The sequence below is a fragment of the Triticum dicoccoides genome, chromosome 2A, assembly GCF_002162155.2.
Source record: "Triticum dicoccoides isolate Atlit2015 ecotype Zavitan chromosome 2A, WEW_v2.0, whole genome shotgun sequence".
Taxonomy (NCBI): Eukaryota; Viridiplantae; Streptophyta; class Magnoliopsida; order Poales; family Poaceae; genus Triticum; species Triticum dicoccoides.
In genome coordinates this window covers 683,662,034-683,685,946 of record NC_041382.1, presented here as the reverse complement: position 1 = coordinate 683,685,946, position 23,913 = coordinate 683,662,034, and the positions used below count along the sequence as shown (strand labels likewise).

The 23,913-nt window shown below is 44.3% G+C and overlaps 1 protein-coding gene across 7 annotated transcripts; it reads left to right on the top strand.

Annotated features, from left to right (window-relative positions):
• Positions 1-15,579: 15,579 nt before the first annotated feature.
• LOC119356247 lies at positions 15,580-22,507 on the top strand. Of its 7 annotated transcripts, none has more exons than XM_037623184.1 (10): positions 16,002-16,025; positions 16,680-17,055; positions 17,514-19,110; positions 19,190-19,257; positions 20,181-20,314; positions 20,402-20,585; positions 20,673-21,107; positions 21,194-21,511; positions 21,594-21,656; positions 22,267-22,507. In XM_037623184.1, the coding sequence occupies exons 2-10, from the start codon at positions 17,050-17,052 to the stop codon at positions 22,339-22,341; spliced, it is 2,880 nt and encodes a 959-aa protein (XP_037479081.1). In that variant the 5' UTR covers positions 16,002-16,025; positions 16,680-17,049; the 3' UTR covers positions 22,342-22,507. The 7 variants fall into 7 exon arrangements, with proteins under 7 accessions (XP_037479077.1, XP_037479078.1, XP_037479076.1 ...); XM_037623183.1 differs by having other exon boundaries at positions 16,680-17,140; positions 17,517-19,110; XM_037623185.1 differs by having other exon boundaries at positions 16,003-16,025; positions 17,517-19,110.
• Positions 22,508-23,913: the final 1,406 nt, after the last annotated feature.

Sequence of the window (23,913 nt, the reverse complement as noted above, 5' to 3'; positions counted from 1 at the left end):
AGAGAGTAGAGGGGGAGAAGAAACATAAGATCCAACTACAATAGCAAATCTCGGGATACATCAAGATCGTGCCATAGATGGAACACGAGAGAGAACATGAGAGAGAGAGAGAGATCAAACACATAGCTACTGGTACATACCCTCAGCCCCGAGGGTGAACTACTCCCTCCTCGTCATGGATAGCGCCAGGATGATGAAGATGGCCACCGGAGATGGATCCCCCCTCCGGCAGGGTACCGGAAAGGGGTCCCGATTGGTTTTTCGTGGTTCTGAAGGCTTGCGGCGGCGGAACTCCCGATCTATCTTATGTTCTGGAAGTTTTAGGGTACGATGGTATATATGGGTGAAAGGAGTATGTCGGTGGAGCTACAGGGGCCCCACGAGGCAGGGGCGCGCCCCCCACCCTCGTGAGCACCTACCGTATCTTCTGACGTGCGGTCCAAGTCCATCAGGTGGGTTTCCTTCCAAAAATAACTTCTCCAGTTGATTTCGTTCCGTTTTGACTCCGTCTGATATTCCTTTTCCTCGAAACACTGAAATAGGCATAAAACAACAAATCTGGGCTGGGCCTCCGGTTAATAGGTTAGTCCCAAAAATAATATAAAAGTGGAAAATAAAGCCCAATATTGCCTAAAACAGTAGATAATATAGCATGGAGCAATCAAAAATTATAGATACGTTGGAGACGTATCAGTCATATCGTCGTAGTGCTTAGGGGAAGCCCTGCGCTGGTAACATCATCATCAACATCACCATGCCGTCGTGCTGATGAAACTCTCCCTCGACCTCAACTGGATCAAGAGTTCAAGGGATGTCACCGAGCTGAACGTGTGTAGATCACAGAGGTGCCGTGCGTTCGGTACTTGGATCAGTTGGATCACGAAGGCGTTTGACTACATCAACCGCGTTACTAAATGCTTTCGCTTTCGGTCTGTGAGGGTACATGGACTCACTCTCCCCGCTCGTTGTTATGCTTCTCCTAGATATATCTTGCGTTATCGTAGGAATTTTTTTGAAATACTACGTTCCCAACAAAGATCATGGACAAAATAGAGGACAAAGAAGATGATTGATTTTTTTTATTATTTCACTCGAATCGACTAGTTTAAATTCATATTGTGCAATCTAGTTTGAACCTACTTGTGCTATATTTGGTTAGTTTGAATCAAATTGGGCTACCGATGCTCAGATTTGCGTGATTTTTTAGAAAGCTAGATTTAAGAGTTTGTTAGGATCCATTTTTTAACGGGGCAAATGTAAGAAGTTAAGATATAAAGGGGCAAATTTTAAAAGATCAGCTAGGTATGCTCTAAAGCTGGTACACCAGCAACAAATAACACCATTTAGCACTAACACATAATGGTTCTCTTGTTCTCCGCTTTGGAAATAATTCTAGAGGAACAAACTCAACAGTCTGAATTAGTATAATCAAGGTGATCCATGAGGGGGGATGCAATTTCAAATGATTATATTATGTTTCTCCACAACTATCCAACATAGATACTTTGTGTTCATTATATTAGCTTAGGTTCAAGGATAAGAAGGTGTGACTTTGTGTCGTTGGGATAGTTTGTGTTCCCCACAACTATCCAACATAGATTAGCTTCCCTTAAAGGAAGTGATACATCTTATTTTCCATGTGTTCTTGTTATTTATAATCCTATCCAATTCACTTGTGTTATCATTGCTTGCTCGTTGTATAGATGTCACATCTACTTGGATATTTAGAGAACTTACTTTATCCACAATCCCTAACATTTGTTAACAAAAGTTTACACTTTTGTAGTCGCCTATTCATTCTTGTTTAGTCCACATCTTTGGTCCTACAATGAGAAGTTGATACATTCTCTTATTTCTCAACATCGAGTATTACGGGATGATAGCCTTGATACGTCTCCAACGTATCTACTTTTCCAAACACTTTTGCCCTTATTTTGGACTCTAACTTGCATGATTTGAATAGAACTAACCCGGACTGATGTTGTTTTCAGCATAATTGCCATGGTGTTATTTTTGTGCAGAAATAAAAGTTCTTGGAATGACCTGAAAATCAACATAGAATATTTTTGGAATATATAGAAAATACTGGCGAAAGAATCAAGGCCAGGGGGCCCACACCCTGTCCATGAGGGTGGGGGCGCGCCTACCCCCCTGGGCGCGCCCCTGCCTTGTGGGCCCCCTGGTGCTCCACCGACCTCAACTCCAACTCTATATATTCACGTTCAGGGAGAAAAAAATCAGAGAGAAGGATTCATCACGTTTTATGATACGGAGCCGCCGCCAAGCCCTAATCTCTCTCGAGAGGGCTGATCCGGAGTCCGTTCGGGGCTCTGGAGAGGGAAATCCGTCGCCATCGTCATCATCAACCTTCCTCCATCACCAATTTCATGATGCTCACCATCGTGCGTGAGTGATTCCATCGTAGGCTTGCTGGACAGTGATGGGTTGGATGAGATTTATCATGTAATCGAGTTATTTTTGTTAGGGTTTGATCCCTAGTATCCATTATGTTCCGAGATTGATGTTGCTATGACTTTGCTATGCTTAATGCTTGTCACTAGGGCCCGAGTGCCATGATTTCAGATCTGTACCTATTATGTTTTCATGAATATATGTGAGTTCTTGATCATATCTTGCAAGTCTATAGTCACCTATTATGTGTTATGATCCATTAACCCCGAAGTGACAATAATCGGGATACTTACCGGTGATGACCGTAGTTTGAGGAGTTCATGTATTCACTAAGTGCTAATGCTTTGGTCCGGTACTCTATTAAAAGGAGGCCTTAATATCCCTTAGTTTCCAATAGTACCCCGCTGCCACGGGAGGGTAGGACAAAAGATGTCATGCAAGTTCTTTTCCATAAGCACGTGTGACTATATTCGGAATACATGCCTACATTACATTGATGAACTGGAGCTAGTTCTGTGTCACCCTATGTTATAACCATTGCATGAGGAATCGCATCCGACATAATTACCCATCACTGATCCATTGCCTACAAGCTTTTCATATATTGATCTTTGCTTAGTTGCTTTTCCATTGCCACTGTTACAATCACTACAAAACCAATACGTTACTTTTGCCACCGTTACCGCTACTACCATATTACTTTGCTATTAAATACTTTCCTGCAGATATTAAGTCTTTCAGGTGTGGTTGAATTGACAACTCAGCTGCTAATACTTGAGAATATTCTTTGGATCCTCTTGTGTCGAATCAATAAATTTGGGTTGAATACTCTACCCTCGAAAATTGTTGTGATCCCCTATACTTGTGGGTTATCAAGACTATTTTCTGGCGCCGTTGCCGGGGAACATAGCTCTATTCTTTGAGTCACTTGGGATTTATATCTACTGATCACTATGAAGAACTTAAAAGATAAAAGAACCAAGATTTTCCCCTCGACTACGAGGGGAGGTAAGGAACTGCCATCTAGCTCTGCACTTGATTCACCTTCTGTTTTCAGTAAACTTGCGACACCTACACCTGCTATTCATTCTGATATGTCACATGTTATTGATGATGCCACTTCTGCTTTGCATGATACTTATGATGAAACTACTTCTATGCTTGATAATACTGTGCCACTAGGTGAATTTCTTGATGAACAACTTGCTAGGGTTAGAGAGAATGAAATTATTGAAACTGATAATATTGATGAAAGTGATGATGAAGATTCTCTCCCTAGATATGAATTGCATGTTGTGCCTGAGGGTTATGTTATGGATGAAGAAACTGCTAGAGACTTTTTAGCTTGCTGATAGATATGATCTTAAGAAATTATTAGCTAAGCTTAAAGAAAAATCCTTGAATGCTAGAATGAAATATGACCCTGCTTTTGCTACTTCACCTATCTTTATTTATGATAAGGATTATGATTTCTCTGTCGATCCTGAGGTAATTACTTTGGTTGAATCTGATCCTTTTTATGGCTATGAATATGAAACTGTTGTGGCACATCTTACTAAATTAAATGATATAGCCACCCTATTCACTAATGATGAGAAAACTCGCTATTACTTTATCCTTAAGTTGTTTCCGTTCTCATTAAAGGGTTATGCTAAAAGATGGTTTAATTCTCTTGATCCTAGTTGCGTGCGTAGTCCCCAGGATATGATTTATTACTTCTCTGCTAAATATTTCCCTGTTCATAAGAAACAAGCTGCCTTAAGGGAAATATATAATTTTGTGCAAATTGAAGAAGAGAGTCTCCCAGGAGCTTGGGGAGGCTTCTCCAATTACTTAATGCTTTGCCTGATCATCCTCTCAAGAAAAATGAAATACTTGATATCTTTTATAATGGACTAAGCGATGCTTCCAGAGACCACCTGGATAGTTGTGCTGGTTGTGTTTTCAGGGAAAGAACAGTTGATCAAGCTGAATTGCTATTGAATAATATGTTGAGTAATGAAAATGATTGGACCCTTCCTGAACCAACTCCTAAGCCAACTCCAAAGAAAAGGGGTATTCTATTTCTTAGTCCTAAAGATATGCAAGATGCAAAGAAATCTATGAAAGAAAAAGGTATTAAAGCTGAAGATGTTAAGAATTTGCCACCTATTGAAGAAATACATGGTCTTGACAACCCGACACAGGTAGTAAAGGTAAATTCTCTCTATAGATTTGATGAAGGTGATATTCCTCGTAATAAGTCTGCTAGCCAATGCTTAGATGAGTTTGATAATTTTAGTGTTAAACAAGAAAACTTCAATGCTTATGTTGGTAGACAATTGAAACGCAATGCTGATATGCTTGAACACTTGAGTGATTATATGTCTAGAGTTAAAGGTGAACTTAAACTTATTAGTAAACATGCTTCTATGGTTACCACTCAAGTAGAACAAGTACTTAAGGCTCAGAATGATTTGCTCAATGAATTAAATAATAAGAAAAATGATAATGTTGTTAGAGTTATGACTAGAGGGGGTAAAATGACTCAGGAACCTTTGTATCCTGAGGCCACACTAAGAGAATTGAGCAAGATTCTCAGAGAACTAATGTTGATGCACCTAGTCCTTCTAAAAGAAAGAAAAAGAAAAATGATAGGACTTTGCATGCTTCTAGTGAACCTGTTGAAGACACACCTGAGAATCCCTATGATATTTCTATTTCTGATGCTGAAACACAATCTGGTAATGAACATGAACCTAGTGATAATGTTAATGATGATGTTCATGTTGATGCTCAACCTAGCAATAACAATGATTTAGAGATTGAACCTATTTTTGATCTTGATAACCCACAATCAAAGAATCAATGTTATGACAAGAGAGACTTTGTTGCTAGGAAGCACGGTAAAAGAAAGAGAATCGCGGGTTCAGAAACCCATGCCTTTTCCTCCTAAACCATCCAAGAAAAAGGATGATGAGGATTTTGAGCGCTTTGCTGAAATGATTAGACCTATCTTTTTGCGTATGCGCTTTACTGATATGCTTAAAATGAATCCTTATGCTAAGTACATGAAGGATATTGTTACTAATAAAAGAAAGATACCGAAAGCTGAAATTTCCACCATGCTTACTAATTATACTTTTAAGGGTGGAATACCAAAGAAACTTGGAGATCCAGGAGTACCAACTATACCATGCTCCATTAAAAGAAACTATGTTAAAACTGCTTTATGTGATCTTGGAGCCGGTGTTAGTGTTATGCCTCTCTCTTTATATCGTAGGCTTGATTTGAATAAGTTGACACCTACTAAAATATATTTGCAAATGGCTGATAAATCAACTGCTATACCTGTCGGTATTTGTGAGGATGTGCCTATTGTGGTTGCAAACATTACTATTTTAATAGACTTTGTTATTCTCAATATTCCCGAGGACGATAGTATGTCCATTATTCTTGGAAGACCCTTTTTGAATACTGTAGTGTCTGTTATTGATTGCAACAAAGGCAATGCCACTTTTCATGTTAATGGTAATGAGCATACGGTACACTTTCCGAGGAAACAACCTCAAGTCCACAGTATCAATTCTATTGGAAAAATTCCAACAGTTACTATTGGAGGTTTTGAATTTCCTCTTCCTACTGTCAAGAAGAAATATGATATTCTTATTGTTTGGGATGTGCATATTTGAAATTTCTCCAGTTTCATGTGATTCGGAATGAGTTTGTTAACAAGACTTGATCAACCTTGTTAGTGGATTCCTTTTGATGGGCATGAGATGGATGAAGTTAGAAAGCACAACCTTCTGTACCCTCTTTTTATTTTCTGTTATTTAGTTTAAATAAAGCAAAAATAATATTTTCTGTTTGTTTTCTGAATTATCCTTGCAATAAAAAATACCCCGAAAATAAAAGTTCTCCAAATGCCCTGAAAAATTAATATGATTTTTTCCAGAATATTTAAGAATTATTAGCACTAAGAACACATCAGGGACCCACTGTGTGCCCACGAGGGTGGAGGGAGCGCCCTACCCCCCTGGGCGCACCCCCTGCCTCATGGACCCCACGCGGGTCCCCTCCACTTATTCTTGCACCCACACATTTCATCTTCCCCCAGAAAAAATCACCCACCAGCTCAAACCCGTGTTCTAGCTCATCTTGTTGGCCATTCACAAAACTGCTTTGGGGGATTGTTCCTCGGTATGTGACTCCTCCAATACTCCAATTAGTTTTTGTTCTAGTGCTTTATTTATTACAAATCTTTGCTTCTTAGGTGACCCTGTTCTTGAGCTTGCACGTCAAATTTATGTGGTCAAAAGTAGTTTCAATGCATGATATGGCCTCTAGGCACTTGTAGGAGTAGTTGCTATCAATTTTGTTGAGTTTGGTTCACTTTTATTTTGAGTTACTAAAATAATTTAGAAATTTTTCAGAGGAACAAATATGTTTAGGAAAATGTACCAAGGTGGTTCCTCAAAGAAGCAAGAACCCAGGCCCGCGATACATGAGCCGGACTATGAACTACCAAGAGAAGCTCACGTGCGGCCTTGTGAATGGTCGTCAGAAGATTTTATGGTCCAAGCATGAATCAAGGAGGAATTTGACGCGTATGTGCGTAATGCTGAACTTGAGGGCTTCGTGTCTGATAAGTGCCCCCAATACTATCACCTAACTGATTCCTTTGTGAGAAGGTTTAAATTTACATCATCACGCAATTCTCACACTGTCCAATTTGATCTCTATGATAAATCTTATACCATGGACAATACTGCTTGTAAACTCCCGCAGTGGGGTAGTGTTAGTGAACCTCGCAAATCTGAATTTAAAGAATTTCTTGCTAGTATCACTGTGGGGGAATCTAGAGAAATAACACAAGCTACCATAGGGAGCATTCATTTTCCTGCCATACATTATTTTGCTCTCTTTATAGGTAGATGCATCAATGGTAAGGATGAGGCATGTCACATGTGTGTTCCCGATCTTAGTGTTCTCAAGAGTGTTGTATTAGGAGATAAACAATACAACTTGGGGGCCATTGTTGCACGTAGGTTGCATAATAACAGTATTAATGGAGATTTGTTCGGCGGAATTTATGCAACCCATTTAGCTAATTTTCTTGAGATACCCATACATGAGAATGATATTGAATTGCCTCCAGTTTATCTAGATTATGATGCTATGGTTCGTCATCAGTTTGTTGAGAGGAACGATCAGTTCCTCCAGTACCGACTAATCTTTGACAGACGGTGCACCGTCCATGTTGCTCTCCCTGCTCCTGCTTTCTTTGACTTTCAGACAAAAGGGAGATATGTTATAACCAGGGAGGAGGCGAACGAGTACGAGAGGAGGACGGAGGCAGCTCGCCTCCAAGCTGCAGCTCGTCAGGCAGTAGCTGCTGCATCTCAGTACGACCCCAGCTACAACTTTGGATTTCCACCAGGCCAGCCATGGCCATAGACCAACTTAGGCAAAAGGCCTAAGCTTGGTGGAGTACGTATTTCTCACCGATATTACATTCATGTTCACACACTCATGCCAGTTGTCGGTTCTCATACTTTTTCATTGTATTATCCATGCTAGTTTATTTTCTTTTCTGGCATTCTTCTTGTGTGTTTGAAAAACCTTAAGAAAAAACAAAAAAATAGTTGTAGCTTTTAGCTAGTTTACTTTTCATGCTTGTAGTAGTAGTAATTAAAAAGAAAACCCCAAAAGATGTCTCGTTCTTCTATTGCTTGTTGGGAGCTTTCCCGTGTAAATAGTTTTGTTTCTTTTCTTTTCTTTTCTTTGGGGATCGAGAGGAGAAGACCATAATGAAAATGTTGAGTGGCTCTCATATGCATTATTGTTGATCTAATAAAGAGCCCATATTACCTTGTCTTCTCCCATGTATTGAATGCTTACAGATTCCAACTTAGTCCAATGCGCGTGCACTATTATTATTATCCACACTATTCAGTTGTGCAAGTGAAAGGCAATAATGACAATATATGATGAACTGATTGAGATAAGAAAAGCTGGTATGAACTCGACCTCTCTTGTTTTTATAAATATGATTAGTTCATCGTTCCTGATTAAGCCTATTATGAATGAAACATGTTTGCAATGACAATTAGAGATTATAGTTGCTCATGCCATGCTTAATTTGCCAGGAGTTTATAATGGTTTACCTTGCGTGCCAGCATGCTATTAAAATGGTTGTGATGTGGTATGATAGGGTGGTATCCTCCTTTGAATGATTCGAGTGGCTTGACTTGGCACATGTTCACGCATGTAGTTGAAACAAAATCAACATAGCCTCCACGATATTTATGTTCATGGTGAATTATATCCTACTCATGCTTGCATTCAGTGTTGATTAATTTTAATGCATGTTCATGACTGTTGTTGCTCTCTAGCTGGTCGCTTCCCAGTCTCTTTCTAGCCTTCACTTGTACTAAGCGGGAATACTGCTTGTGCATCCAATTCCATAAACCCCAAAGTTGTTCCATATGAGTCCACCATACCTTCCTATATGTGGTATCTACCTGCCGTTCCAAGTAAATTTGTATGTGCCAAACTCTAAACCTTCAAATAAAAATTATGTTTTGTATGCTCGAATAGTTGTAGGATCTAGAAGTAGATGTGTCTAGAGGGGGGTGATTTGACACATAATGCTCAAGTTGCAATTTTTAAGCTTTTTCGGCTTAAGTGGAGTTTAGGCACAATTTCAACACACACAATACATATCAGGCAAGCATGCAAAGAGTATATGAGCAGCGGAATGTAAAGCATGCAACTTGCAAGAATGTAAAGGGAAGGGTTTGGAGAGATCAAACGCAATTGGAGACACCGATGTTTTCCCGTGGTTCGGATAGGTGGTGCTATCCTACATCCATGTTGATGGAGACTTCAACCCACGAAGGGTAACGGTTGTGCGAGTCCACACAGGGCTCCACCCAAGGGTAACGGTTGCGCGAGTCCACACAGGGCTCCACCCACGAAGGGTCCATGAACAAGCAACCACCCACAAAGGGTCCACGAAGAAGCAACCTTGTCTATCCCACCATGGCCATCGCCCACACAGGACTTGCCCCACTAGCGGTAGATCTTCACGAAGTAGGCGATCTCCTTGCCCTTACAAACTCCTTGGTTGAACTCCACAATCTTGTCGGAGGCTCCCAAGTGACACCTAGTCAATCTAGGAGACACCACTCTCCAAGAAGTAACAAATGGTGTGTAGGTAATGAACTCCTTGCTCTTGTGCTTCAAATGATAGTCTCCCCAACACTCAACTCTCTCTCATAGGATTTGGATTTGGTGGAAAGAAGATTTGAGTGGAAAGCAACTTGGGAAAGGCTAGAGATCAAGATTCATATGGTAGGAATGGAATATCTTGGTCTCAACACATGAGTAGGTGGTTCTCTCTCAGAACATATGAGTTGGAATGGTGTATGCGTTCTGATGGCTCTCTCAACGAATGAAGAGGAGGTGGAGGGGTATATATAGCCTCCACACAAAATCCAACCATTACACAGTTTTCCAATCTCGGTGGGACCGAATCAATAAACTCGGTCGGACCGAAAATGTAAACCTGGTGACCGTTAGAGATTTCGGTGGGACCGACTGGATCAACTCGGTGGGACCGATGTGCTAGGGTTAGGGTAAATCCAAAACTCGGTTTGACCGATTACTCAAACTCGGTGGGACCGATTTGGGTAATAAGTGAAACTGAGATTTGGCCAAGCAAACTTGGTGGAACCGATTGCATATCTCAGTGGGACCGAGAATATTGCAATGGGTAACAGAGAGTTTGCAAGCCCATCTCGGTGAGACTGAGATCCCATCGGTGAGACCGAAATGATTAGGGTTTGGTAGTGGCTTATGACAAGTGAAACTCAGTGGCGCCGGATAGGAAGAATCGGTAGGACCGAGTTTGGCTTAGGGTTTAGGTCATATGTGGAAGTGGGAAAGTAGCTAAGGATTTTGGAGCATATCATTAAGCACATGAAGCAAGAGGCTCATTAAACAACACCTCATCCCTCCTTGATAGTATTGGCTTTTTCTATGGACTCAATGTGATCTTGGATCACTAAAATGTAAAATGAAGAGTCTTGAGCTTGAGGCTTTAGCCAATCCTTTGTCCTTAGCATCTTGAAGGAGTTCCCACAACCTTTAGTCCATGCCACTCCATTGTTGAACTTATCTGAAACATGCTAGATAGAAATGTTAGTCCAACAAGAGATATGTTGTCATCAATTATCAAAACCACCTAGGGAGCACTTGTGCTTTCAATAGCTCATGCATCAACTAGGGTTGTCTGTATCTTCCATGCTAGGCGGGTTATTCTCAAGAGGAGTGGACTCCGCTCCTCACTCACGAGAAAATGGTTGGTCACGGGGATGCCTAGTCCCATGCTCAAATCAAATCAAAATAATTGCAAACAAAACTCCCCCAGGATTGTTGTTAGTTGGAGGCACCCGTTGTTTCGGGCAAGCCATGGATTGATGCTTGTTGGTGGTGGGGGAGTATAAACTTTACCATTCTGCTTGGGAACCGCCTATAATGTGTGTAGCATGGAAGATGTCGAGATCTCTCGGTTATTATTTTGACAATGAAAGTATATCGCTCAAAATATTATTCATCTCTATTTCAAAACCGAGCTCTGGCACCCCTACAAATTCCTGCTTCCCTCTGCGAAGGGTTTATCTATTTACTTTTATGTTGAGTCATCATCCTCTTATTAAAAAGCACCAGTTGGAGAGCACCGCTATCATTTGAATGTATTATTGTTAGTTTACATTGAGTATGACTTGAATGGATCTCTTTTACCATGAATTGCAATTTCCAGTCAGCCCTTGATCTTCAGGGGTGCTCTGCATTTATGTTTTGCGGTCTTAGAAATGGCTAGCGAGATATCATCTTGTTATATCATATTATGATTGTTTTGAGAAAGTGTTGTCATCCGAGATTTATTATTATTGCTCGCTAGTTGATTATGTCATTGATATGAGTAAACATGAGACCTAAATGTTATTGTGAATATGGTTAGTTCATAATTTTTGCTGAAAACTTGAATGGTCGCTTTACATATTTACAACAACAAGAGAAAACAGAGTTTGTAAAAGTTTTTCTTTATCACTTTCAGTTTATCAACTGAATTGCTTAAGGACAAGCAAAGGTTTAAGCTTGGGGGTGTTGATACGTCTCCAACGTATCTACTTTTCCAAACACTTTTGCCCTTGTTTTGGACTCTAACTTGCATGATTTGAATAGAACTAACTCGAACTGACGATGTATTCAGCAGAATTGCCATGGTGTTATTTTTGTGCAGAAATAAAATTTCTCAGAATGACCTAAAAATCAATGGAGAATATTTTTGGAATATATAAAAAATATTGGTGAAAGAATCAAGGCCAGCGGGCCCACACCCTGTCCACGAGGGTGGGGGTGCGCCTACCCCCTGGGCGCCCCCTGCCTCGTGGGTCCCCTGGTGCTCCACCGACCTCAACTCCAACTCTATATATTCACGTTCGGGGAGAAAAAATCAGAGAGAAGGATTCATCGCGTTTTACTATACGGAGCCGCCGCCAAGCCCTAATCTTTTTCGGGAGGGCTGATCTGGAGTCCGTTCGGGGCTCCGGAGAGGGGAATCCGTCACCATCGTCATCATCAACCTTCCTCCATCACCAATTTCATGATGCTCACCGCTGTGCATGAGTGATTCCATCGTAAGCTTGCTGGACGATGATGGGTTGGATGAGATTTATCATGTAATCGAGTTAGTTTTGTTAGGGTTTGATCCCTAGTATCCATTATGTTCTAAGATTAATGTTGCTATGACTTTGCTATGCTTAATGCTTGTCACTAGGGCCCGAGTGCCATGATTTCAGATCTGGACCTATTATGTTTTCATGAATATATGTGAGTTCTTGATCCTATCTTGCAAGTCTATAGTCACCTATTATGTGTTATGATCCGTTAACCCCGAAGTGACAATAATCGGGATACTTACCGGTGATGACCGTAGTTTGAGGAGTTCATGTATTCACTAAGTGCTAATGCTTTGGGCCGGTACTCTATTAAAAGGAGGCATTAATATCCCTTAGTTTCCAATAGGACCCCGCTGCCACGGGAGGGTAGGACAAAAGATGTCATGCAAGTTCTTTTCCATAAACATGTATGACTATATTTGGAATACATGCCTACATTACATTGATGAACTGGAGCTAGTTCTGTGTCACCCTATGTTATAACCGTTGCATGAGGAATCACATCCGACATAATTATCCATCACCGATCCATTGCGTACGAGCTTTTCATATATTGATCTTTGCTTAGTTACTCTTCCATTGCCATTGTTACAATCACTACAAAACCAATACCGTTACTTTTGCCATCGTTACCTCTACTATCATATTACTTTGCTACTAAATACTTTGCTGAAGATATTAATTCTTTCAGGTGTGGTTGAATTGACAACTCAGCTGCTAATACTTGAGAATATTCTTTGGCTCCCCTTGTGTCGAATCAATAAATTTGGGTTGAATACTCTATCCTCGAAAATTGTTGTGATCCCATATACTTGTGGGTTATCAAGCCTACAAGGGTGTGCAAGCAAGGCATCGAAAAGTTTTTGCTAGTATTATTATGTTATTGGTGAATGATTACATTTACCCACCCAATCAATTGTTGGATCGTTCCGGTGCACCGTGTGCGCCTCCTGCCTACTACGTCTTCCTTCGATCCTACAACTCTCCATCTTTTCTCGTCTCTCCTGAACAACCACGCAATCCCGCGTCTTCTTCTCCCAAACCCTCTCAATTGAGATCCTCCTCTCCCATGCCCCCGCCTCTTGTCCCAACCGTTATGTGGGGGGGGGGGGTTCTAGGTGTGTCTTCCTCCTCCTTCTCTTGCTCCCCCTCACCAGATTCTTGAAGTGGAGGTCGAGTTAGAGTTTCGAGTTGGAGTTTTTTGCGCCGACAACTCAATGATGAAGGATGGGGTGAGGGTGATGAGTTCTTTGTTCCGTGGGGAAAACTTTCAGTCTATCCATGAACTGTCAAGGCAGTACAACGAACATCAGAAGTCAAAAATTACATCTAAGTCTATAGACCACCTAGCAGCGACTACAAGAAGTAGAAAGAGCCAAAGGTGTGTCGTCCTCAGCGCCCCTTCCCCACTAGAGCCAAACAGACGTTGTTGTAGTAGACAACTAGGAGGTCATCATGCTAAGGCCTCATAATACCAGCGCACTAGAACAAAAACCAATGCCAATGAAGAGAAGCATAGACCGGAAGGATCCAACCTATAGACACATGAATGCAGACTGGATCCAAGTGGATCCACCAAAGACAAACGCCGACCGAATCCTGCGAGATCCGTGGGAGACACACCTCCACATGTTCTCCTAAGATGCTAGAAGAACCAACTAGATAGGGGCTAGGCAAGAAGAACCTTATTCCATCTTCAGGGAAATGCAGCCGCCTCACCTTCCCCAGCAGGACGCAAACCCTAACAAAACAAAAAACACCTAAAAATAGAGCCCTCCCATCGGCAAAAGGGTCGAGATCCATCGTGCTTCCATGGTCCTAGTACCACATGAGATAAGGTAGACCGACGTCGACGCCAGCAAGAGGCAGGAGAAAACCTATCATGAATGCCCTTGGTCGCACTAGTGAAGGGGTACGATTGATTTTTTTACGAGGGTGATGAGTCCAGACTCACAATATATGAAAACAATGGTACTTCGACTAGTCAAATTATTGTCGACGAGTCTTAAATGGCGAAGAGTAACACCTCAAATATTTGGTAGCAAATTTAGTGATTTCTATGTGTCGAATACATTCGTTCAACATATCTTTAGCTTGTTTTTGGTTTGCTGCAAACACAATGTACGCATGCTGCAATGACTTCGAGTGTATGTTGCATATATTGCATTCATGTTGTAAGTTGTTTTTGCGCTACAAGCGTTGACTTCTATGTTAAATATTCGTGATGACTTTTCTTGCATTCATGATCAACATAGAAAGTCAACGCTTGTCAATTTTGCTAGATCAACATAGAAGTCAACGACGCTTGCCAATTTTGCCTCGTCTCCTATGGTCCTTGGACCATGTAGGCGTGATGGACCCAACCCTTGTCGGCGGGAGGGCTCCGTTTTTAGATGTTTTCTAACTTTTGTTAGGGTTTGTGCCATGCTTAGGAAGATGGGGCGGCGATGACTTCTTGAAGATGGAATAAGGTTCTTCCCGCCTAGCCCCCGTTCAGGTGATGCTTCAAGCATCGCTTGAGGGCGTGTGGAGGCGTGTCTTCGGCGAATCTTGTGTGATTCGGTCGGCGTTTGTCCTCTTTGGATCCGCCTGAATCCGGTCTTCATTCGCTTACGTCTGTGTGTCTGGAGGCTGGATTCTTCCGATCTATACTTCTCTTCATCGACGACGGTTGTTCTAGTGCACTGGTCCTATGGGACCTTATTACGACAACTTCCTGACCGTCTACTACAACAACATTTGCCCGACTCTGACGAGAGAGGGGCGATGACGGCGCGCGCATTCGGCTTCCTCTAGTGCTTGTAGCTGCCGCTAGATGGCCTACGAACCTGCATATAAATTTTACTTCTAGTGTTCTTTATACTACCTTCACAATTGATGAATAGATTGAAAGTTACTCGAAAAAAAGAGGGACGTGTCATGGTACACACATAAATTGACATGCTCTAGTTTTTTTTCGCCATTTGTATGTAATTTTGAGGACGGGGGTGGCGGGGGTGGTGGGGTGGAGGAGAGTAAAAGGATAAGACGCGGCCTGTGTTGTTTCCTCACATTGCCATGAAGAACGAACGTTCGTGTTGTTCACTCAAAGGGTTGCATTGGAGCGAACGCCAAACGGCAACCCCATGACCATTGTCATGTGTCATTCACGGTCAAACACATCACAGATCATTCGTTCAGAAAATCATTCCCAACAACGATCGCTCTATGATAATTGGCAAAACTAAAAGTTGCGAAATGTCGACGACTCTGCATGAGATTTGTGAAAAAAATTTGATAACCAACCAGGCACTAGCAAACATTTGACATTTGTCAAATATTGGTGGTATGGCAACTTGTGCCGCTATTCCATGACAGAAAACAACTGCGGGAGAGTAGCCAGGAAACTCTGTTTCGCGTAAGTAGCTGTCGGCTGAATCATCCCACACAGAACAGAACAGTAGCGCTCACAGCCACAGGGGGAAAATAAAACCCTATCAGCCGCTGCGTCCTCCCATGGCGGCGCCGCCGGGGATCCTCGAGGTGCGATGCGCGGGGTGCGGCGAGACCCTGGAGGTGGAGCATGGCCTCATGGAGTTCGCCTGCCCCGACTGCGGCATGGCCCAGTCGCTCCCGCCGGAGCTCATGCCGCCACGCCCTCGCCGCGCGCTCCCGCTCCCCGGACGAGGCGCCGCCCCCTACGCCGCGCCCACCCCGCCGGCCGCGACCGCTCGAGTCACGTGCGGCGGATGCGGATCCGTGCTCAGCGTGCCGCACGGCCCCGGGCGATTCGCCTGCCCGCTCTGTGGCGTCGAGCTCGCGTCCTTCCCCCTCGCCGCAGTTCCGGTCGTGGTGTCGCCCACAGCCGTCCCAATCTCCTCCCCCCGGCCAATGAATGCCGCAGAGGTACTGCTCGCAGTCGTTCGCTCCAAGGGATTCCATTGTCATGCATTGTTGCTTAGCTTGGTGCCGGTGGTTGTTGCTACGATGCTAACATTTCTGGCTATATGAGCTTGAATAGGCTACTAGAAGCATTGCTAAGTAAAGAATGTGTAATGCTTGTGTCGTCGCTATTTAGTTATTGAACATTTCTGACTAGTAGTCTAATAATTCTAGTCAGTGAGGTTCAATCAGGCCAGGAATTTAGGGCTGGGATGTTTTACTTTACTTTTGAATAGCTTGGTTCAGTAAGCTGTGGCCAATGTAGGCTCCCCGTCTCCACGATTTTGTTGTAGGAGTCTGCATTTTTCTCTTGTTCGGCTAGAAACAGACAAGGTTAAGGACTACCTGCAGAGTTGAGGATTGCCGGTCCTTTTTAGAATAATAAGCAAGTTCGGTGAAAATTAATCAAAGAAAAAGCTAAAGAAAGGGATACAAGTGCAGGAAGTGCTTCGGATAGCTCAAGATTTGTGCTAATTGATAAGTTAGTCACAAACAACTTTATTTACTGAAACCAGTGTGGCTATGGAATGTGGGTTTTAGATGCTTTGAAAATTTTAGACAACCTCATTGGATGTGATATTTGTTGTTGCGCTCTTCATTCCAAAAAACAATATTTAGGAGCCGGATGGTCTCGTCGATCTCTGACTGGCTGTGGAACTAACTCACCAACTATACAAATGCCACGCTATTATAATAAAAGATATGAAGGCAGGGAGGGGAGACGAACCTGAAGTCAGAAGCATCTCCCATGTTGTACACAACTACCCAAATCAGAGCATGATCTGTGTTGCAGAGAAGCTACTACTGTGGTGGCACAACAACTTGTACTGCTATTGGACCCAAAAAACAGAGGGAGAAATGCTAAGCAAAGGAGCCAGCAAATCAGACTTAGTTCAGAGGACCAACAACCATGCACCTTTGTGACATGGGTGGCTGATGAGGACCAGGTCAAGGAGAAGAGTTGTCTTGGTCGGTGTCCAGCGGCAGCATGTTGGTAGGGCCCCTATTCCAGTGCCAAGTATCAACTTGTAGACTCGTCAGAGTGAATCGTAATGTTACTTCTACTGACCATGGAAAAGGTGTTCTTTTTACCCATTTAAATTAAATTTATTTGTTTGTGCAAATTGAACCATTAGTTTTATTACCTTAATAGCAAAAGCTACAAAATATCAAGATTAGGAACAGAAAATTGTTTATCAGCTCCATGGAGCCATAGCTCCACTCGCTATTGTCGTTGGAGGCTTCACTGGAATTTGTGCCCATTATGAATATGTATTCATGATAAACTTATACAGTTATCATGTGATCAATCCAATTTTTGTTAACATGTTGGTCAAAGTTGACAAAGAATTGTCCGCATTTACCAATGTGATATTTTTTTAGTAGAGGGAGTATATCATGCACTGTATCTATTGTTCAATTTTCTTCTCTTTGTTGACCCATATTGTGCAGCAGGTGCAGCAGCCTTCGAGTCAATCAGCTCGTGCAGGAATGGTTCAAAAGCCCATTCATTCAGAGCCGACACATGGACAACAATACAAGCATTTTTCTGGAGAGGAGACCTTCAACTCATTTCGAGCTGAACCAAGAACACAGATTGATGCAGCAAGGACGCTACTAATTGAGCCTCCTAATCCTTCAGTCCGTAGGGATGAGTCACATACTGAACCTGTCCAAGGAACTCTTGCCAGGCCTGGCAAGAGGACACAAATTGATGCAGCAAGGACACTACAAAATGAGCTTCCTAATGCTTCAATCCACAGGGAGGAGTCACATACTGAACCTGTCCAAGGAAATATTGCCAGGTCTGGCAAGAGGACATATAGATTTGTATTTGGTCCAAAATCGTGGCAAGAAGGAAATGTCCAGAAAGAGCAGCCTAACCAGGTTGTCCATGCATCACATGCTCAAGTTATGCCCACAGAGTCTTCAGTTCATACAAACCAGGCAGTAGGAAGGTTTCCTGATGACCCAATTCCGATTCACAGCAAGCAGATAACTGAACATGTGGATGTCCCTAGTGCTACCGAGCATGGGCAGATTCGTTCTCAGCATCAAGTTGTCCATGAACAGCAGGCAGGTGAAAATCCTATTGACACAGTCCACATGGAGCAGGAAAAGGTGGACTCTGCTTGCAAGCCATCAAGCGAAAATAGGAAGAGCGCCGAAAATACTAAAGGAAATCATAAGAGGAAAAACAGTAATTTGATAAATGTCCACGCATCACAGGCACAAGTAATGCCCACTGAGTCTTTGGTTCATATAAATCAGGCAGACGGAGGGTTTCCTGATGACACAATTCCAAAGCACGGCAAGCAGAGAACTGAACATGTGGCTGTCCCTAGTGCTATCGAGCATGAGCAGGTACGTTCTCGGCATCAAGTTGACCATGAGCAGCAGGAAGGTGAAAATCCTAGTGACGGAGTCCACATGGAGCAGGAAAAGGTGGACTCTGTCTGCAAGCCATCAAACAAAAATATAAAGAGCACCGAAAATACTAAAGGAAATCGTAAGAGGAAAAACAAGAATTTGATGAATTCTTCTAATGAGCGGCCTCAGCTTAGGCGCAGTAAACGCCTGTCAAAGGGATCATCACCAGACCTTATTGATGTTGAGCCTATCCAGAAGTTAGATGCTTCCCCCCATCAAAATCATTCAGAAGCTCCACAGATTGAGAGTAGCATAGCTGATCAAACACTCTCTCCAGAGACTGGGTGGGCACTTCCTAATCCTGGTTCTAGTTCATCTCATGAGCATGAGATTCCCCAAAAAAGCTTTAATGGGATTGACCAGCTTGATGGAAGTGATGAGGAAGTACATTCAAGTCCATCAGATGGTCAAAATCAGTATATGGATGGACAAGTGGCAGAAGCAGCTTGCAGTGGCAAGAACCACTCGGAGCAGGTTCGACTCAAGCCTCACAGCAAGAATTTTGCAGAGCATGGCAGGCCGATAAACTTGGCTGCTTCATGCAGCCGCCTTGCTGCCTTGTTGCCTGTTCCAGCTTCCGCTACTTTGCCCACTATTTCCTCGCTTTCTTCACCTGAAAGTATGTCCCTCTCTGCAACGTATTTGGTAATCTCTATTGAGAGCTTTGTATCACTAACATGCGCCTCCCATTCTTGCAGAGCTACCACCTCAGTGCAGCAGTCCAATAACACCGCATAACCAACCACGAGCAGTTATATATTCCCAGGTCCCTCTCCTCACCCCTTCTTTACTGAACTTTGTTTTCAATGCATGGTCAGAAGTGTTATGTGTGATGTGCAGTGTTCGTCTGACAGCAATGCATAGTGTCACTTGTAACTGTTGTGCCGCCACTCAAATGTGTTCTTGCCAATGGCTTGGTGAGATGGGTTTTGATTATTACCATTTGAAATTGATACTTCCGATGCAGGTTTGCGAACTTGTGATGTTAGCTTGAAAACTTTTTTTTTAGAACGTTAGCTTGAAAACTTTTTTGTCAGTTAAAAGGTGTTGGCATGAGTTTCATCTGTAGTAGCTTTCCTTTGGTTTAGTGTTAATATTTCATGCTAGATTAATTGTATTACAAATGGAAAGCCCTGTATTGTCAATGGGATCTCCTCCAAGCTGTAAGGCTACCCGAAATGGCGCCCTGCATGTCCTTCTGGGACTGGCTGTTGTTGTTAAAGGACTGTTAGGTGTCCATTATAAGGCGTGTTTTCAGTTTACCCTCCATTTCCGTGGTTTGTAGTGACAGGCACTGTTTGGCATCCGCCTTATGTGTCGCCTGCCGCAGGACTCATTATCGGCCGTTGTCTTTCCTCGTGGTTTCTGTGTTGGACTGTATGTGATTTTGGTGTATAGGGAATTAGGGATTGAAGTTGTCCAAAGAGTATATTTCTTTCCTCAAAGGTCTGTTGGTCATGGGTATGGATGTTTTACTTGTGGATGCATCGTGTCGTCTTCTTTCTTGTGGTATGTCTTAATCCTTGCGTATCTTCTTAAGCGGCACGGCAAGGCACACCAAAGGTTCTAGTTATGATAGAAAGACCCAAGGATGTAACTTTTGCAAGAGGTGTTCTTTTTTTCCGAGAAACTAAGAATTTCACCTTTTCATGGAAATCTTCGTGATTGTCTGATACCGAGCAATTTCAGGATGCACAGTGTGATGATATGCTATCAGGATCTCTTAGCAAGTCATCGAAAAAGCGCAAGGGGCGTGGCCCTTCATTGCTAGTGGAACCACGCGAAGAAGCTGATAGGCCTGTGTTGACGCCCAGTGGTACAGAGTAAGTATCCCCCCTGCCTTTATGTTTGTCGATGGTTGGAGAACTGATGCATTCTGATCTTCATGTGTCAATTTAATTTGTAACCAGCAACTGGAGTGTCCACCCGCCGTTTCCTAAGAAGGTAGCAACTACCATCTCCCTTCTTATCAAGCAGAACTATCCTGGGACCTGTATTTCAGTGGATGACGAGGGAAGATCCTGTGAGGTTGTGGTTCACTATTGGCACCAATGCCCTCCAGATGTAAGGGCTACCGTGTTGGATGAATTCCTTGTGAGTAACTAATCAGGACGTCTCAAACTATGTTTTGCTCACTGTAAGATTTGCGAGTGATGATTTCCTGTCATTTGAATACTGCAGAAACGCTACAAGTGGGCCCCTGGCCACGAAGAGGAGTGCCAGAAGATCTTTGAGCGCAAAGCAGTTAGACAGTTAGTTAACCTCTTTTGCTATGAGAAGCAAAGGGTTAGAGAGGAGTTGGCAGCAAAGAAGTTCAAAGGATCTACGGTGGTTGGTAGGGCCAATGGAGAATTAGAAAAGGGAGACGATAGAGAAGATTCAGAGGAACGACAGGGAGATGGGTCCGTTGTGTCGATTGACCATGATGATCCACTGAATTGGAAACCGTTTGTCCCTGATTGGATGCAACCATCATGGTGGGAAATGTTGTGTGACCATTGGGCCCAAGACGAATTTATGAAGGTTTCTTACCAAAAGAGAAAGAATCGGAATGCAGGAGGCCACCCCTCTGCTGCTGCAGGCTCACAAATCATAGCAATGCACCAGCACCCTAAGGTAATAAGTTAATAACTAAGAATGCAATTTCTGGGTGCTATGATTTTCAGAATGTATTGATGATTCTGTTTTGTTCTACTTTTCAGGATACCACATCCTGGCATGCTGAGGAGGCCAGAGATCCTCTGCTAGGCCCCCATCCTGTGCAAGAGCAGGTGGGTAGCTCGAAGCGTGGGAGGTACCAAGGTACTCCTGTTGCCAGCAAGAAGGCCCAGACTGATTCATCGTCAAAATCCTCCCCAGATTTCTTGAGCAGACAGGGACAAGAGCCAAGATTCACACAGGAGCAGGTGCAGCTGATGATTAACCAAGCTCTACAAGGACTGAATGAAACTTGGGAGAAGAAGTTTCTGTCCTTGGAGCAAAACATGCGCAGCGTGCCCTCGGCACGTGCTGTTCCTGTCGTAAGAAAAAATAGCTGACTTTTTAACTCATTTAACAGGGGTTTGATATCTATCTTATCATTTCTGATACATCCTTTTGCAGGGTGCTAAGACTAGGTCAGCTGTGGCTGTTGCAAGGGACAAGCGATGCCAGATTTCACGGCAGGTAATGATAAAATCTACCTATGTCTGTACATACATCTATAGATAATGGCTGGAGGGAGAAGAGGCCCCTCGGTATATTCAAGGGAAGAAATTAGCTTCTGATGGGTGGGGTCTGTGGGGATAAAATCCGGGTTTTCTCGCATGTATTGGGCAGCAGTAATATGTTTTGGTTTATATATGTAGAAGAAACTGAGGTGCTCAATCTAATGCTACCGTGGTCTTTTTAGGTTGATTGGTGGCTGGTGATCTGTAATAATTATTAAGCAAACCACAGAAAATGAAACAGAAACCATGAACCACGGTGGGCAACCTTTTAGACCATGTGAATTCATATATTGAAACTGTCCAAAGTCCAAAATCACCACTGAACTATTCACCAGATGCATGCAGCATACTTTCAGTCCTTGGCAGCATGCAGCTTGTGAAACTCTGGTTGCCAAATTCTTCCGCTGGGTTTCGCACTTGCAGAAGATTTCACATCCATTGGTCATATCTATCCAGTGCACTACATGCATTGTCTCTGAATTTGCCCATGCCACTGGCACTCTCCAGCCCAGACTGGCCGGAGAGAGAGAGCAAACTGACACGGTTTCCCTTCCGATGCTTTGCAGGACACATTTGATTCGGCGGAGGGAGAGGAAGATCCAGACGACGGCGAGGAGCAGGATGATGTGCGTTGGAGTTAGACCCAACGCGCCAACGCGGGCCTCCTGTTGTGGCTCAGATTTTGTCTATCGGAGGACGGTGCGTCTGCACGGGAGCAATCAATCAGCCCCGCGTGCGTGCAGCTCAGGGTGTAAATCATGTGCGAATCCCTTTGACCCAGTTAGATCATGTGCATATGTTTTCAAAGTCGTCGCTCTGAACTCGCTTCTCCGACGCGGCTTGCGGTGGCCGTGTTGGTTTGTTTGGCGCGGAGGCGTCTGGCGTCGTGACCTTCGCTTTACCGCCGGCCATCACGCGGTGCGGCACGCCACCTGCGCGTGGCCACGCGCTGGCGGCCCCGTCCGTCGTGGGCAACGTGACGCCTGTCTGCCTGACCCGGTTTCCCTGCATCCTCCTGCTCGCTCGTGTCGCCGGTCTTTGGACATAAAATAATCCGGCGCTGTAGTTCGTCAGCCGCGTTTCAATAAGATAGATCAGAATGATTAGTTCCTAGGTTTGGCGTTGGATCGTCTCATCATCCAATCCAGTAGCTCTTGGCGTCAAATCACCGGCAGCGAGACGGAGAAGTCCATCCACCCATATTCAAAATCTTGAACTTCCGCCCTCCGTTCCCAAGCCCTGGCATCTCGCACCTCCCAACTCTCGATACTACGAGACCGACCAGAATTCGAGCGCTAGCTTTGTAGCTTTACGACGATGTGGAGCGGCAGCCCGAGCCAATCAGCCGATTCGGTCGGCCACGGCCAAGGGAGGCCGCCCAACCACCCGTCGTCGGTCGGTTGCGGTCGCAGCCTTGCAGGTGTAAAAGAGACCTGTCGGCGTGGTCAGACAAAAAGCGAATCGGGTCCGCGAGCGACCGCACAGCGCGCCGGGGCGGAAAGCCACGGCGAACGGGGAGACGGCGACGTCACGGCGGGCCCCGCGCGGCGCCGGCCGCCGATCCACGCCCCACTATATTAAATTTCATAAACAAGTGCGGATATCCCATCCAATCCACTGGCCGAGCGGCGGCCGGGCGCACACGCGTGTGGAACGGGGAACCCCGGGGGCCCCCACCGCCACACGGCTCCCCACCTCGTCCGCCCGCCGCCGCCCCCGCAGTCGTGTCCGTGCCCACCCGTTTGGCCGCCTGCGTGCGGTGCTCGACCGCGTTGACATGTGGACGCCGCAACGGTGGACGCGCGCGCGCGATCCGGGAGGCGCGGGGAGCGACACGGACACGGACGGTGTGGAAACTTGGTTGCGGTGGGCGACGCGGGCGGTGGGACTTCTGGGATCTGCGTGCGGTGTGCGCTGTGCGGGGTGCGGGGACGTGACGCAACCCGGCACCCACCACCCACCGCGGCGAGCGGCGAGCGGCGTGGGCTGCCTCGGCCCCGAAAGCAGGCGGCTGGAGCGATTCGTGATCCGCTGCGGTGGACGACGTGCGCGCTCCAGGGGCGCTGGAGTGAGCGCACCGAATGTGAGTGCCATATGACGCCGAGCGAGCTGCGTCCTAGAGCAAAACCAATTTCGTTGCATGTTCTTTTTTTAAAAAAAAATATCGTTGCATGGTTTGGTAGGTACGTACACGCAAACCATTTTGGCTGGGT